General features: G+C 36.1%; 3 protein-coding genes across 4 annotated transcripts; 1 reads left to right on the forward strand and 2 right to left on the reverse strand.

Moving 5' to 3' along the window:
* Positions 1-215: 215 nt before the first annotated feature.
* Positions 216-2,843, reverse strand: LOC144549620 (protein IQ-DOMAIN 22-like). Its single transcript, XM_078298396.1, has 4 exons — positions 2,287-2,843; positions 1,284-1,478; positions 1,088-1,165; positions 216-1,005 (listed from the first exon to the last, which is right to left on the reverse strand). The coding sequence occupies exons 1-4, from the start codon at positions 2,677-2,679 to the stop codon at positions 346-348; spliced, it is 1,326 nt and encodes a 441-aa protein (XP_078154522.1). The 5' UTR covers positions 2,680-2,843; the 3' UTR covers positions 216-345.
* A 1,047-nt stretch (positions 2,844-3,890) lies between these two features.
* LOC144549580 (uncharacterized) lies at positions 3,891-6,829 on the forward strand. Of its 2 annotated transcripts, none has more exons than XM_078298359.1 (2): positions 3,891-6,493; positions 6,713-6,829. In XM_078298359.1, exon 1 carries the CDS (start codon positions 4,147-4,149, stop codon positions 6,403-6,405), a length of 2,259 nt encoding a protein of 752 aa, XP_078154485.1. In that variant the 5' UTR covers positions 3,891-4,146; the 3' UTR covers positions 6,406-6,493; positions 6,713-6,829. The 2 variants fall into 2 exon arrangements, with proteins under 2 accessions (XP_078154485.1, XP_078154486.1); XM_078298360.1 differs by lacking the exon at positions 6,713-6,829 and adding an exon at positions 6,539-6,673.
* Positions 6,830-7,225: 396 nt separating this feature from the next.
* FUS6 (COP9 signalosome complex subunit 1) lies at positions 7,226-10,608 on the reverse strand. Its single transcript, XM_078298318.1, has 6 exons — positions 10,076-10,608; positions 9,402-9,722; positions 9,111-9,227; positions 8,899-8,984; positions 8,257-8,491; positions 7,226-7,682 (listed from the first exon to the last, which is right to left on the reverse strand). Exons 1-6 carry the CDS (start codon positions 10,463-10,465, stop codon positions 7,506-7,508), a joined length of 1,326 nt encoding a protein of 441 aa, XP_078154444.1. The 5' UTR covers positions 10,466-10,608; the 3' UTR covers positions 7,226-7,505.
* Positions 10,609-15,952: the final 5,344 nt, after the last annotated feature.

Genomic DNA, 15,952 nt, shown 5'->3' on the forward strand with positions numbered 1-15,952 from the left:
ACGATAAGCTTTAGAAATTAGAACAATACGACAAACCAGCCGAATTTACAGCTCCAGACAACAGAAACGACACAAATCTAACGGCTGTTTTATCTTAATCTAATTATCTAAACCATCTCACTAACCATACCATACACTTTTTACATAATTTATTAAATCAGAGATAACCCAACGCCAACGCCAACGCCAACGCCAACTTCAGAAGAGTAACTTTTAAATATATATATCAAAATATTCATTAGTTTAGTATGATCATTTAAAGCAAAGTACAAAAGATGGTTGAACTCTTGACAAACACTTCACTTACAAGTTACAACCTATTACCCACCATCAAATTAAAACGGATCAATACCCGATAGGCATGCCCATCCGATCCAATCGGCCTGATCCCGGGTACGCCTTGTTTGCATACTTCATTTGCAAAGCTGATGCTCTCTTAACCGAACCCAATCTCTCAGTTTGTGGCCTCTGTTTTGGGGCACTCTGTGACCGTGCCTTGGCACGAGATGACTCGGTGTTAGTCATGTAATTCGGATAATAATCAGTATATCCACCAAACACGCTAAAACCACCCGTGCACTCACTCTTAGAAGGCGTGAATGCACCCCGTTTGGAACTACCGGGCCGAGATGTTGCCGAGTAATACGGGCTTTCTACGTATGAAAAAGGATGATCAGGGTAGATATATGACTCTGCCATGTCGACAGTTGATGGGCTTGGGACAGACAGTTGGGCTGTGGTTGAGTCCTTGGAGGGAGATTCTGGTTGGGTTAGATTCGAGCAAGAAGAGGCCATTACCATTACTTGGTTTACCGGCTTCTTTTGCGGTGTTTTGGATGGTTTTCCGGGATCAATTTCGAGGATTTTGGTGCTTTTTTCGTCGTCAGCTTGTGTGCTATTGGAGTATTTCTCTTCCATCCAACGGTCCAGCCAGTTCCAACCACCGGTGGATTTCGATCGGCCATGATCAGCAGCTTGTGAACCTACCGGTTTTGACGAGTTCCTCTGTTGAAGAAGACACTTAATACAATTAGTCATTCGATTATACAAGCAAAGGTAACTTGACAAGCTAGGAATTTTGTCTAACCTTTAGCGATGGTGATCTCCGCGATTTTGGACCATTAGTCGGAACAACTTGATCTGATTTGTCATATGTTGCATTAACCTGCATTGTCCAAATAACATGTTTTTTTAATCATGGACATGTTTTCCTTGGTTTTAAGGCATTATTGATAAACTTTCCCAACAAAAAAAAAGGGGAAGAAAATGAACAAAGCAAATACCGAATGAGAGCGGGGAGGTCTATCAGGCCGGTAGCGATCAGATTTCAAAGCCCGGCAGGCGCGAGCTCGAGCCTGTACTCTGACCAATGCATGCATGCATCTAAGCGTCTCAGCTACTTGCCTTCGGACAATATTACCCCTTGCTATTGCTTGTAGCCTAACTAGTGCTCTTAAAGCCCTTAATGCCCTTCGTGCCTGAACAATAATCCCTTAATTAAATAATTTATTAAACAAAATAAACGCTTTACAATGTATCATTTACTATGTCTAAGTTTGAACAACGGAAAAAAGAAAGAAAGATACAAGCCAGACACAGGTCTTCCCTGCAGAGTTGACTTTGACTCAAGTACCATCCATAAAAGAACCAATGTCTTCATATTTTTATTCAATTATATATATATATATATTTCATTTCATGTAATAAAATAGCGACAACACGAGATTCTTAACACGTGATCTGGATCATGAAGAGACAAAAAAAAGCAAGCATTCACACCCAACCAGTTTTCAAGATAATTAACGAATTAATCAGCCAATATTACTACTCTTTTATTAACGAATTACTAAATGCAGAATATGAAACCGACGGCTCACCAACTACTCATCAAATTAATGCAATTTTACTATAATATTTAATATTAACACCTGTGTAATTGTAAATGCAAATTTGAGAGGTCACACTCATAATGCCATATCGGTTCACGAGGAGAGGAGGCACAGAGAGCATAATGCTCTCGGGGAACTCAACAACTCATAGGGATAGGGGTAAAACGTAAAAACAAATAAAATTGACGTGACCACTGACGAGATAGAATCGATTCACGCAATCCAGCCAGCTCTGCCACCGAACCGAATAAGACAGGAAGAGCTAGAAATAAAATGCTCAGAGCTGACATCAGGTTCTATTTTTCATACTAACAGACAAGATAAAACTGTAACTCTAATTTCTACTCGTATTTACCAAGTTAATAATAAAAAATAAAAATTATATATAATTTCATACCAAATAACCACGAAACACGGACTGGATTTTTACGGCGGCCCACTCTTCCTTCCTCCCACCGACACTGCTTTTTACGATTCTACCTCCTCCACTTGTTAGCTTCACTACAGCTGCTGCTGCCTGAGCGGCTGCTACGGCAGCTTCCGCCACCGCAGCTGTTGCAGCGGCAACAGCAATCGCTCTCTTACTGTCTTCTTCTTCTTCTTCCAGTGAATCTCTGTAGGATCCTCTCTTCTCCTCTTCCATCTCAACCTTCGCCTGAGGCGGCGCTCGGGGGTTGTCTTTTTTCTCGCGGTATGATTTTCCAAACCGCCATTTTTTGGGTTTAGACTCGGAGGAGTCGGGTTTCTTCCAGCCGAGAAGGTTTGCTAGCCATCTACTAGCACGCCCCATTTGTTGTTAGTTTCCTTTTGGTGGGAATTGGGGTTTGTTTATTTATTCAAGTGTGATTTGGGGAGAAAAGGAGGTGAAAATTAGAGGCATGGGAAAAGGCGGGAGATAAAATCGAAAGACGAGGGAGTGGGGAGGGGAGTGGAGGGGAGAGAGAGGAGAGAGTGGGAGAGGCACGTCGCTGTATTAATATATACAGTTTCTTTTTGTATTTTATTACGATTTTAATTCTTTCGATTAGTTTATTGATTGATTGATATATTAATAGGGTTTACTTAGTAGGGTCCCCTGTGCTGCCGGCGTGGCATATGCTAATGCGTTCCTATCTTTAATTACCAGTTTGCCCTCATACTGTATGAAGTATGAACGCTTAACGCCGAACTAGGAAGCTTCGCTCGCTTTCTCGCTCTGCGAGGGCGAGGCAACTCTAATGTGAAATTTTCTAGATATTAGATAGATCATTAAACAAATGGAGAATCAATAGTTTTCATATGTAATGTGCACATGTAAACATCGTCCATGAGGTATATTATAGTCTTATGCATTGGCAAAATGACAAACCTCCCAATTATTCCCTCTCTAATTATTTATTTATGAAGGCTTGGCTTGGGAAGTTCGGTCCACAGTCCACTATTATTCATAGTCAGACTAAGACATGGGTAGTTATGAGTTATGACCAGTAGTCTCACTGGTCAGAATAGGTCGTAGCCTGGTGGTGGGGCAGCAGGTCTGGTCTGGACATGTAGTACGGGTTCAAACCTTTCTCCTCTAGAATCGCACTTGGTCTGACAAGACGCTCGTTGGTTACTGTTGGGGCAGGGCAGGGTAGGGCCAATCTTTGGATGGATCCGGTGCCAGGTAGCATGACAGCTGTCGGCGCTCTGCGTCGTCTATGTATGGATGGCACGTGGGTCCGTATAATCGGTTGGTTGTTTTACAATATGACTCCAATTTGTAAAGGTTGGAAACTAAAATCTAGAAAGTGAGAGACCACCTAACAAAATCAGGACCGCATTTTGTAGTACATTTCAAATTGGGCCTAAAGTGGATCGGTTTAGTTAGCTCTTCTCTCATTATTAGTCTCCAGCCCAATTTTTATTCTTTCGGCCCATAATAAATTAGTAAAGCACAGCCCGCAATTCTCGTCTTTACATCGATGGATCTCTCGACAAAGACGATAAGCATCAGCAGACAGCAGGGAGCCGCTCTCTGTTCTTCTTATTCTGGTTTGGAGCCATTTTCTCTTTTAGTAGATGAATCTTGTGCTACATTTCATTAGTGACTCTATAAAGCTGTTTTTTGTAATTTCTTGTTAAATTCACATTCCTTCAGAATATGTCAATTAATTATATGCTATTTCCTTTTATTGCAGTAGTACAAAATAAGCAGCAGCTCCACACAATTTTGTTAGATAGAATTCTTGAAAGAGGGAGGGAGAAAGAGACTAGAACCAATCTACATTAGAATCAAATGGTGTGTGCCTTATCTCTTGTCACCTCCTCTTTGCTTTCACCGTCCGCTTCCAAATCCCAGTCATCATACAAATTTGCTTCTCATCAAGGCATCTTCCTTGTCTGCTATGCATTCCCCCAATCCACCAATTCTCATCCCCACAACATAACCAACAAACCAAATCCACCACCTGCTAATTCCCCCATTAACATCAATTTTGATGATCTTTTTGGAAAGATTGAGACGCCACCTCAGCAGAAAAGGAAGGAGAAGAAGCGGAAGGCGGGGAAAAGTCGGAAGGGGAAGCAACAGAAGGTGGATATCATTACTGCCAAAGAGGCGCATCCACAGTTCAATCGGCTGTTGAATCGTCGAGCTGACATCCGTGAATTCAATGAGTTCTTCGCCGCCTTGGTTCGTACCAAAACGTTAATCAACCTTGTCTTTTCCTTCTTCACCCGCTTAACCCAAGAAGAAGGAATCTATCCTAATCAGTATACTTATAAGATCTTGATGGAATGCAGTGTGCAAACTAATCGGGTCAGCCTAATGTTTGGTTTTCTGGGACGGTATCATAAAGAGGGTCACAGCACTAATTCTCATATCTTTAGTCCAATGCTTAAAGGCCTATGTCACAAGAATAGGATTGGTGAGGCTGTCATTATGGTGCTCGACAAAATGCCGAAGCTTGGATGCCGACCGAATGCTGTGACCTATAACATTGTTCTAGATGGGATGTGCAAGAAAGGTGAAATTGAGAAGGCAAAGGATTTCCTACGGCATATGATTTCTAAAGGGTGTACTCCTACTGTTGTGACCTACAACACTCTTATAGATGGGTTGTGTAAAAAAGGTGAAATTGAGAAGGCAATGGATTTCCGACGCGAGATGATTTCTAAAGGGTGTGCTCCTAGTGTTGTGACCTACAACACTCTTATAGATGGGTTGTGTAAAAAAGGTGAAATTGAGAAGGCGATGGATTTCCTACACGAGATGATTTCTAAAGGGATTCGCCCTAATGTGGTGACCTACAGCACTCTTATTGATGTGTTGTGTAAAAACGGTGAAATTGAGAAGGCGATGGATTTTTTAGGTGATATGATTTCTAAAGGGTGTGCTCCTAGTGTTGTGACCTACAACACACTTATAGATGGGTTATGTAAAAAAGGTGAAATTGAGAAGGCAATGGATCTCTTAAGCGATATGATTTTTAAAGGGATTCGTCCTGATGCGGTGACCTACACCAGTCTTGTAGATGGGTTGTGTAAAAAAGGTGAAATTGAGAAGGCAATGGATGTTCTAGATGAAATGATTTCTGAAGGGCATCAGCCTGATGTTGTAACCTATAGCGCACTTATACATAGGTTGGGTAAAAATGGTGAAATTGAGAAGGCAATGGATATTCTAGATAACATGATTTCTAAAGAGCATGAGCCAAATGTCATAACCTATAGCACTCTTATTGATGGGATGTGCAAAAAAGCTGAAATTGGTAAGGCATTTGAATGCCTAAAGAGTATGATTTCTAAAGGGCATGAACCTAATGTTGTGACCTACACCATTATTATTGATGGGTTATGCAAGCAGGGTGAAATTGAGAAGGCAATGGATTTTCTCTATGACATGATTTCTAAAGGGCTTGAGCCTAATGTCGTCACCTATAGCACTCTTATTGATGGGATGTGCAAGAAAGGTGAAATTGATAAGGCATTTGATTTTCTAAATAACATGATTTCTAAAGGGCACGAGCCTAATGTTGTGACGTACACCATATTTATTGATGGGCTGTGCAAAAATGGTGAAATTGAGAAGGCAATGGATATTCTGAATGACATGATTTCTAAAGGGTATGCTCCTAATGTGGTGACCTACAATACTCTTATAGATGGGTTGGGTAAGAAGGGTGAAATTGAGAAGGCAATGAATATTCTAGATGACATGATTTCTAAAGGGCATGAGCCTGATGTCATAACCTACAGCAGTCTTATTGATAGTTTGTGTAAAAAAGATGAAGTTGAGAAGGCAATGAATATTCTAGATGACATGGTTTCTCAAGGGCATGAGCCTAATGTCATAACCTACAGCACTCTTATAGATAGGTTGGGGAAAAAAGGTGAAATTGAGAAGGCAATGAATATTTTAGATGACATGATTTCTAAAGGGCATCAGCCTGATGCTGTGACCTATAGCATTCTAAAGTCCTTCCTTGAGCCTGATGTGCTCTTAAGTCTTAAGAATAGGTTAGGTGGGCTATGCAAGGAAAGCGAAATTAATTGAGAATGCTTTTGTAATGGTATCATGATGGAACTGCCTTGTTGTGGCTGATTTGCTTGTTTAATAGGAACATATATAGTTTGCTATTTTGGTTCATTTTGTTCTTAATTGTTGTGTAGATAAATGTACTCATTAGTTCATTTTGCTTGTTTAATAGGAACATATAGTGTACTATTTGTTCTTAATTGTTGTGTATATTACTGTACTCATAGTTCATTTTGGTTCATTTTGCTTGTTTAATAGGTACATATATAGTGTGCTATTTGTTCATGTTGTTCTTAATTGTTGTGTAGATTGATGTACTCATTAGTTCATTTTGGTTGTTTAATGGGAACATATATAGTGTGCTATTTGTTCATTTTGTTCTTAATTGTTGTGTAGATAAATGTACCCATTAGTTCCTTGTGGTTCAATTTGTTTGCTTAATAGGAACATATATAGTGTGCTATTTGTTCATTTTGTTCTTAATTGTTGTGTAGATTAATGTGCATGTTAGTTATTATCATTAATTATTATAGTTTTTTTTCTTGATGTTTAAAAGCTTTTAAGCATCGTTTTTAATTCCTTTCCACTTTTATTGATTTATTTTGGTCTTGTGGTTTTACATAATCCTGCTGCCTTGTTTTCAGAATTTATACTTTTTTTTGGTTCAAAACCTGAGTAGCTGTTAAAATACAGTCATTTAGTGGAAGGTTTGGCCCTTCTAGTTGATTAGCATATGCTCAGTGGTTCTCTTCTCAGCACCACTGCTATTGTAACAAAACAATCTTTTGGAATTATGTAATGAAACTGGTGGACAACCCCCACTTTTGTCAAAAAAAACTAATGCAAAACTTTTTGAAACCATTAATATATAACACCCACAGGAAAAATAATCTCAACTAACAAAACCGGCCAACATGCAAACAACAGTTGCTAATAAAACATCCATTTCGACAACCCAAAACACGACAGTATTGCATGACAAGCCAAGTAAGCTGTATGTGCTGTACACTTCTAAACAACTGAAATCAGAACAAGAAGCTATTGGCATTGTCGGGTAGAGGAGAGGACATTTAGATAACTTGAAGCAAGGCATTCGCAAAATTATTCAAGGCCACAGTTCAAAATTTCCTTCCTGACTTAGCACTGACTTCATGCTTTACGAGATTAGCTCTGAGCAGCATGGACCTAACTTCCCTCTCAAACTCTCCACCTGTCTGTAGGACCCGCTGAAATGTTGCTTTTCTTTGATCTGCATGCCTTGCATAGAGAATCTTGTTATGGGAGTCTATCCGTGCCTGCACGTTTTTAAAAAATAATCCCATAATAATAAGAGAACAAATATAAATTCATTACAAACTGATTCTTGAAGGACAACAATGCTAAAAAATTAAATTAAAATAAGGATTTAGCATGTCACAATAGATATATTATAATGGTGGCATGCATTCTACTCCAGAATATATTGTAACATAGAAGGTTGATCCATCAAATGTTGACACATCTAACCCTACTACAAGTATGCATGAACGGACACCTATGATTCTCCAAATTTCAAGTAAATTTTGGTCATCCATACCAAAACTTCATTTCCTCAAATATTAATTGCATAGACCAGGAATGTTGGGTAATTTCTGCAACCATTCTAGTCATGTAATGAGCAATTTATGCCCCATTTTTGGATAAACAAGACATGGTATTCCATATTTCAAGGAATAACGGGTCATTCCTACTAGAGGCCACTTCCTACTAAACCCTATTGCCAATCGAGCATTAGTTAAAACTTACCCAACAAAACCTCAACTATTAACTGTACAGATCAGGCATAGGACAACAGATTTTAAAATGCTCCAAGAGGGAATTTAAAAGTACCTGAATTTGGCCATTGGTGATGAGCGCCTCCAATTCCTTTTCAAGCCCGGCAACAGTGGTCTTGAAGGCATCGGCCATGTTGTGGAGATCAACAGAGATGAAAGGAAGGGTGTACTGAATTATTGCCTTGTGGCGGATCTCTGTGTATAAAGTCTCAACATGATCATGCAAATGAATGTCCAGCAGTAGATTTGCCTTTAACTTCTCCAGATACCCCAAGCACGACGCATATCGGCTGTACCAGTAAGTTTTCACTATCAAATAATCTTTCAAAATTAAAAAAACAAGTAACTAATTACAGAGTCTGTTCTAAATCACACAACATTGAGATTAAACAGCAAATAAGATTTCCAGCTGAACATTAAAAAATCCTACATCGTCATCCGAAATTGTCAAGTCCAATGAAGTACAAAAAAGAGGCACTACAATTTTTAGCTCCTTGACAACAGGATTACTGATTATGAAAAAGATCACCTAAAATCTAAATGTGTTGATCAGAATTAGTTCTTGCCATAATTATTCAGCTAAAAAAGCTTATTAAAGCTAAAAAATACTTGGGATAGGAAATATAGTTTCACAGCAAAATATCAAGAAAAGCATATCAATTACCAACTGAAAAACAATCCAATGAGAAATGCATACCTTGCATAGAAGTCATTAATCAGCTCCCTAACTTCTGGAACCAACTCCAGAAAATTCCGGAAGCCAACATTGTCAATAATTTTTGTCTGCCAAAAACACAAGTAAAAAACAAATCACCATCACCATTTGTTCTAGTTTAGGACATTCAAACTAGTGTATAGGGATGTTACGACAATGCACGTCAATAAAAGAAGGTCAGTACGAAAGCATACCTTAAGCTCAGTGCGATCAAAAGAGGCGAGCGCACATAATCCGCCATACAAACCGACATCTTGAGGTGCGATCACTTCAGAGTAGTTGTTTCCAAGTTCATAGCCAGTTTCTATAAACTACATAGCATACAACATACTGTCAGTCTGGACTTTGAGTAACAATCAAATACAAAACCTGTGCATAATCAATAATTAATTCCAATGTAAATGGAGTCATTAGTTGCATCTAGACTAGAAATTCATAGTTTAGGCGTAAATAAGTAAATTAAAAGAATGAAGTAGGGAACCGACTTTGCGTGCAGCAAATTTGTACTTCTTGGTCTCAAGAAAGGCCAAGCCAGAGGCACACTTGAGCTTGGCCTGAGTGACAGGAGGGAGGGGGTCAGGGGTATTCTCGGCCTTGGAAACATAGTTGGTGACATGTGAAAACTGGCCGAGTTCAATGCTAACAAGGATGATATTCATGCACATCTGCACTATGTGCTTTGACGTCGTGCAGTAATCCCGTGTCCTTATGTAGCTCTTGAACGACTCTGACAGCATCCCATGTGCGTAGTAGAATTCACCAAAGTCATTATATCCCATCCTTATGCTCTCCTTTATTAGGTTAGTCTACACATTTACCAACAAAGAAAAACATGTATTATGATTGTTAGTACTTGAAACAATGCAAGGCAACAGTATTAGGCCCTGTTCAGATGGCAAGTATTTAGTGGGAATTGATGGGATTTTAAGTTAATTGCGATTACACAGGATTTTCACAGGATTACACGGGTTTAGGGTTCATGGGATTTCAAAAATGGGTTCCCATCCCATCAAATCCCATCCCCTGTAATCCCGTGGCAAACGAACATACCCTTATATGATTTGTAATGGATAAACTCACAGGAATTTTTCAGATGTAAAAATTGACAAAATTTATAAGATTGTAAGAAGAGAAACAAAGGCATTATCCTGCAACGTACCCTGTAGCCGTTGAGTTCGTTATCAAGCTTATCTCTTCTCAAAGCAGCGCGCTTTTCAACTGATTCGACCCAAGCATTATCAACAGTGTACTTAGGTCCAAGGCGATTTCGGATCTTGGATGACACCTCTCGGTGAAGATTGGTGTCCTCTCCTTTTTTGATCTCGTCATAGGCCATGCGCAGTGCCTCTAGTTTCATCGCCTCGTTGTCACAATTGTCAGCGATGAAGAGAAGTCTTATAATCTTCGTACGCCCGGTGTACATGGCGGCGTACGCCTCGACGTCCATCGGCTCTCCCATCGCCGCCGTGGCGGGAGATGCGGACTCGGCACCGTTAGACATTGGGTCGTCGATCATCGCTGAAACCGTGAGGTCGTCGTCTCCGTCCATCGCTCGCTTAAGGTTTACTAGCTCCTTTTGATTGAAAAACCCTAGACCTAGAGAGCAGCACTGCAGCAGGAAGAGGAAAGAGGAAAGAGGAAGCGGAAGAAGGACAGTAGAAGAGAAGAAATGCAGTAGTACCAGCTAAAAAAAGATACTTCGCTTAAAGGAGCAGTTGGGCTACAAATAAACTTAATATGGGCCTAACTATTAGTTATGGGCTGATTTATTAAGATTTGGGCTTAAAACCATTAGAAATTATATTTATATTGCTAATAAAAAGCCTCAAAAGATGAGGGAAAAATCGGCCCGTTTATACGTATGGGTTTCAACGACGAGCAAGATGGATCCATTCACAAATCACAATGCAAAATAAATGTTTAGTTATAGAACTTTTTGTAGATTGAAATTGGAGGTATAATTTGAGTTTAATTTATAATTATTTCTCTATTTACATGTTGATCTTCTCTTATCTTATCCATGATGTTGGAATATCTCAATGCAGGCATTTAATTTGTATATCTCTTGTTGTACATATTTACATGTTATTCTTCTTTTATCCATGGCACAACGGAAATTTGTTGATTGATGAAGAAGGCCACATAATTCACAATGATTTTGGTTTTATGCTCTTCAATTCGCCTGATGAATAGTCCCTGAACTTTGGAATGTTGGTGTTGAGAAGCTGATAAGGAGAGCAAAAGGGAAAAGAGTATGATGCTCAGGTCTTTAGAGTTTAATGTATTTTGGTTGTCTTAACCTGGCCCACGTCTATGATGCTTAGCTCTCTTTAATATTAGTGCGGATCTCAATCGGACAGTTAAGATTTATTAATGCACGTTCCGTTAATACAGAGGATACGAATTTTATTACATAACTGAAAAAGGATAACAATAGTTTTGATTGATTGTTCATTTTATCGCATTGCATAAGATTAAACGCAGCAAGTAATTATATTGTTAAGATTTTTTTGCAAATCAATTATTACTATAATAGTTAGCTTAAGTGCTAAGGCAAGAGAGGCAAAGGTGCATCAAAGGCAGCCTAGGTTAGGCGTAGATTGTAAACAAATTATCATGGTTTTCACTTAACAAAGATAATTAAAACATAAGAGACTGACAAAAATAATTAAATCAGTTATTTATTTAACTTGTTATGTGGTTTTCCATCGGTTGCTTAATCAACTCCAAGTGCATACCTTAAAAAAAAAAAAATGTATTTTGGAGGTAGACGTAATATTTATCACTCTTTTACGGACATGCAAAATATTATGACAGTCTGACTAATTTAAATTAGGTCGAAGAGTTTGTAAAAATTCATATACAAACAATTAAGTTCTTATCAAAACAAAGTTGACATGAGCAGAGAAAAATAAAAAGTAATGAATAGTCTCTCGAATAAGAAAAGAAACACATAACATAACATAATACAACATTGATAACAAGACGGCATCAAAATGCATCAGCACCTTAAACCTTTAATTAATTATCCAACTTAGTTAATATCAAAGGGAACAAATTAAATATCCAAACTCATTGTGATGTGACATGTCACGAGTGCAGCAAAAAAAACAAAAAAAAAATCCTCATTCATTCGTATCCTCGCTTAAAATACAACAATACTTAAAACAATTCCCCCGTCTCCTGCCGAAATTTTTAAAAATACCATTTTATTAAAATTAATAAACCAAAACACCAAATTGGACTGGAATTGTTAAATTTCGCATGGCCGCTGCGAGGGGAAGCGGCCAGCTAGAACCGGATCGCTGCGAGGGGAAGCGGGCGCTTATTTAGGCCGCTTCTGGACCCAGCGGGCTGGGCCGCTTTGGGGGCCAGCGGCCACACTGGATTTTGCTTCTTTTTCTCTTTTTTTTTTTTCTTTTTTGGAAAACAGATTTTTTTATTTTTTTATTTTTTGTATTAAAATATTAGAAATGTTGAATATATTTCTTTGAAAATAGATTAAATACAATATAATTTGATTTATTAGAAAGACTGCAACAAATAATCCGGATCAATATTTTTCAGGCCGGATTTTTCGCGGCTGTAAGAAAAATTAATATATTTCTTTATGTGTTATTGGAAAATAATAAAAATACTTAGATTCTGAGTTATTGATCCCGGTTCAAAAGTCACTTCTAGGTAATCCAAAAAATATTGTGATCTTTCTAATACATTTAATTTATAAAAAGTTATATCTATTTTGAGAATTATTTTTGAAAAAAAATCATTAAATAAATTAAAGTTTTTATTTTTTTTTCAAAAATAGATACAACTTTTTAAAAATTAAATGTACTAGAATGATCATAATATTTTTTGTATTACCTAGAAGTGAATTTTGAACCGGGATCAATAACTCAGAATCTAAGTATTTTTATTATTTTCCAATAACACATAAAAAATATATTAATTTTTCTTACAGCTGCGAAAAATCCGGCCTGAAAAATATTGATCCGGGTTATTTGTTGCAGTCTTTCTAATAAATCAAATTATATTGTATTTCATCTATTTTCAAAGAGATATATTCAACATTTCTAATATTTTAATACAAAAAAAATTTCTGTTTTCCAAAAAAGCAAAATCCAGTGTGGCCGCTGGCCCCCAAAGCGGCCCAAATAAGCGCCCGCTTCCCCTCACAGCGGCCCGGCCCAAATAAATTCCGACCCAGATTGGTGTTTTGGTTTATCAATTTTAATAAAATGGTATTTTTAAAAATTTCGGCGTCTCCTATCCTGCAAATATTTATTTTCAATTCCGCCAATAACAGGACGACACGTGTCACGCTTGGTCCGCATTCAGCCATCCCTAAAGTAATCCAAATTTTGTATTCAATCCAACCGTGGAGTAATGCACAGGATCTCTTAAATTTCGTGCCAAGGAAGATCGGCCGGTTTAGATTCAAAAACAAAATTTGTGTTACTTTAGTGGAAATAAATTGTACTGTACGACAAGGGGTGATGGTATTAACAATTTTTTTTTTTATGTGAAATTTGAACTTGGGCTGTCAGAAAGCGACGAAAAACCACATTTAAATTCCCATGTTTTTCTCTTTTTACACTCCATTAAGTATTTCATTTAGAAATTGATTCTCTCTCATATCTTATCATAAGATTTTCTTTCCCTTAAAGAGTTATGTTCATAAAATATATATATATTTTTTTAAAATCTATTTATTTCTCATAAATTATTGAGTGATTTTTCCCCTTAAAAGTTAGATTTATAAAATTAGTAAATAATTTGTTTATTTTGATTATTTATTTCCGTCACATCTTAAGATTTAAAAAATACAACAGTGAGATTTAATTATATTATGAAAAATCTAACAATATTGTATATATCAATTTATTTTTCCCAACTCCAATAATTTTATTGACAATTTTCTTAAAAAACAAGTAATATTGTTTCAACTTGACTTATTTTATTTATTAATTTATCTAACTATTATAATTTTCTGAAAACTTATCACAACAAGCTAAAGCCTATTCCTTAATTCGGATAGTATTTTTATAAATTAATGAAATTAGTATTATTTAGAAATTGCATTCCATTATATAATTTAATACAGTCCTATAAGAGAATAGAAAACTGAATGATAAATTAGATGATTCTAATTAAGTTCACGTAGTTGTTCATCTATGATATATTATGAAATTGAAATTGTAATTAAAAATTAGAGTAACTAATTCAGTATTTTTATACGAAGAGGTTTTGTGATGATATTAACTCAATTGTTAAATATTCTATTGTATAGTTTCATCCAAAATATATCATCATTAATTTGAAATTATTTCTTTGATTTTATTCGTTGAACATATATAAGTTTGAATTTTATATTAGCTTGCATAGAAATTAGATCGAAGCTATCCACTATAATATTAAATAGATTAAAATAGAAAGGTGCTTTCTGTTATCAGAAACCTTATTAAATATTTATATTTATCTGATATAATAATTATACATAGATCAATTTTTTTTTGTTTCATTGATCTTCTATGGCATCGGATTCTAATAAACAAAGAGGATATTAAATTTCAGTATCTTCGAGTTTAGAAATTGATTAAATTGGAATACATTGATGTAGGTAATTATGGAAATCAAATCATTAATAAATGATCACAATATTAATTGCTTTATATAAAGATATGATAATTGATAAGATCTTTAAACAGGATTAAATTTGTCCATACATTTATTTTCAATCATAAGGATTAATACAAGTGATATGCACTGATAGTATGATATTCAACTCGGAAAAAATATATGCACTGATAATTTTATTTTCAAGAGGAGGGATCCAATTACACTTTTTTTTATGACACCGAATTACACTCTCGATCTTTAAAGTTTTCAAAGTTCAAATAGTTGATCCAAGCCGTTCAACATAATGGATATATTAAAATGTGCTTGCATATCAAATTTTACAATTTTTTTTAATTTTTTTTACTATGATATCTGTTTTCTTCCTAAAAATAATAAAGGGTTGTTATATATGTTTGTGCTTAATTTATGTTTCAATTTTAGAATCTTTTTATATAAGCAAAATCTTTTAAAAAAATTTATGTATCAGAAATTATTATTCTTATCAATCCATGGCTTCAATGATGATGTTAGTTTTTGTCACCATGCTCTTTTGTCTTAAATTTTTAAGGTACATAACATGAATATTATATTTTTATTTTGAAGTCCGATCCTCTAAATCAAAGTCTGATTCTTTATTAACATAGCTTATTTTATCATAATTAAATATGAAATATACTGGTTTTGTACTTTTGTATAGTATGTGTAGCAACCATGCTACGAGAATGACGCTCAACTCGACCTCTTAAGTTTAATATAAATTTTACTCGGAGTCGCCACCCGTCAGGAAACGGGAAATACAAGTTATTTTAACTTATGACTAATGGGTTCGTATCTTGGTTATGAATGTGGAAGGTGTTAGGCACCACACTCACCCGCAAGAAAACCGGTCTTTACTAATTTCTAGCTTTCAAAAATATATTTCCACAATAGTGCAAATTACAAAATGAAGTAAACAAAATATAACAATAAAACAGAGAAAAAAAAATCGAAACAGCTAAAAGAGAATTAAAAATAGAAATTTTCAAGTCGCACAAATCATCGTCTTCATTGTCAGAATGTCTGGTCTTTTTTGCAAGTTGAGAGCTTGATTAATGAGAAAACATATTTAGTATGTCTCCCATTTTTTTTTAACTCATGACACTAAGCTCTCTACTAAAATGCTTCTAAAAATCTGAGTTTTTTTGTCACTCTATTTTTGGGGCTGATTTCAACTTATTTTTTTCTTTGCTAGACTCTTTTTGCACTCATCAGCCGTGGAGTTTGAAGTGAGGATATGGAGGGGTATTTATAGTTGCTTGATATATTCCTGTAGCTTCCAACGTCTCAACATGCTGCATATTAGTTTTCTCTCCTCTAAACCTACATTGAATATAGTTTGGATGTTATTTGTCTTATAAAGTAGTACTTAAAAACAAAA

Source organism: Carex rostrata, chromosome 35 (genome assembly GCF_964058835.1).
Source record: "Carex rostrata chromosome 35, lpCarRost1.2, whole genome shotgun sequence".
NCBI lineage: Eukaryota > Viridiplantae > Streptophyta > Magnoliopsida > Poales > Cyperaceae > Carex > Carex rostrata.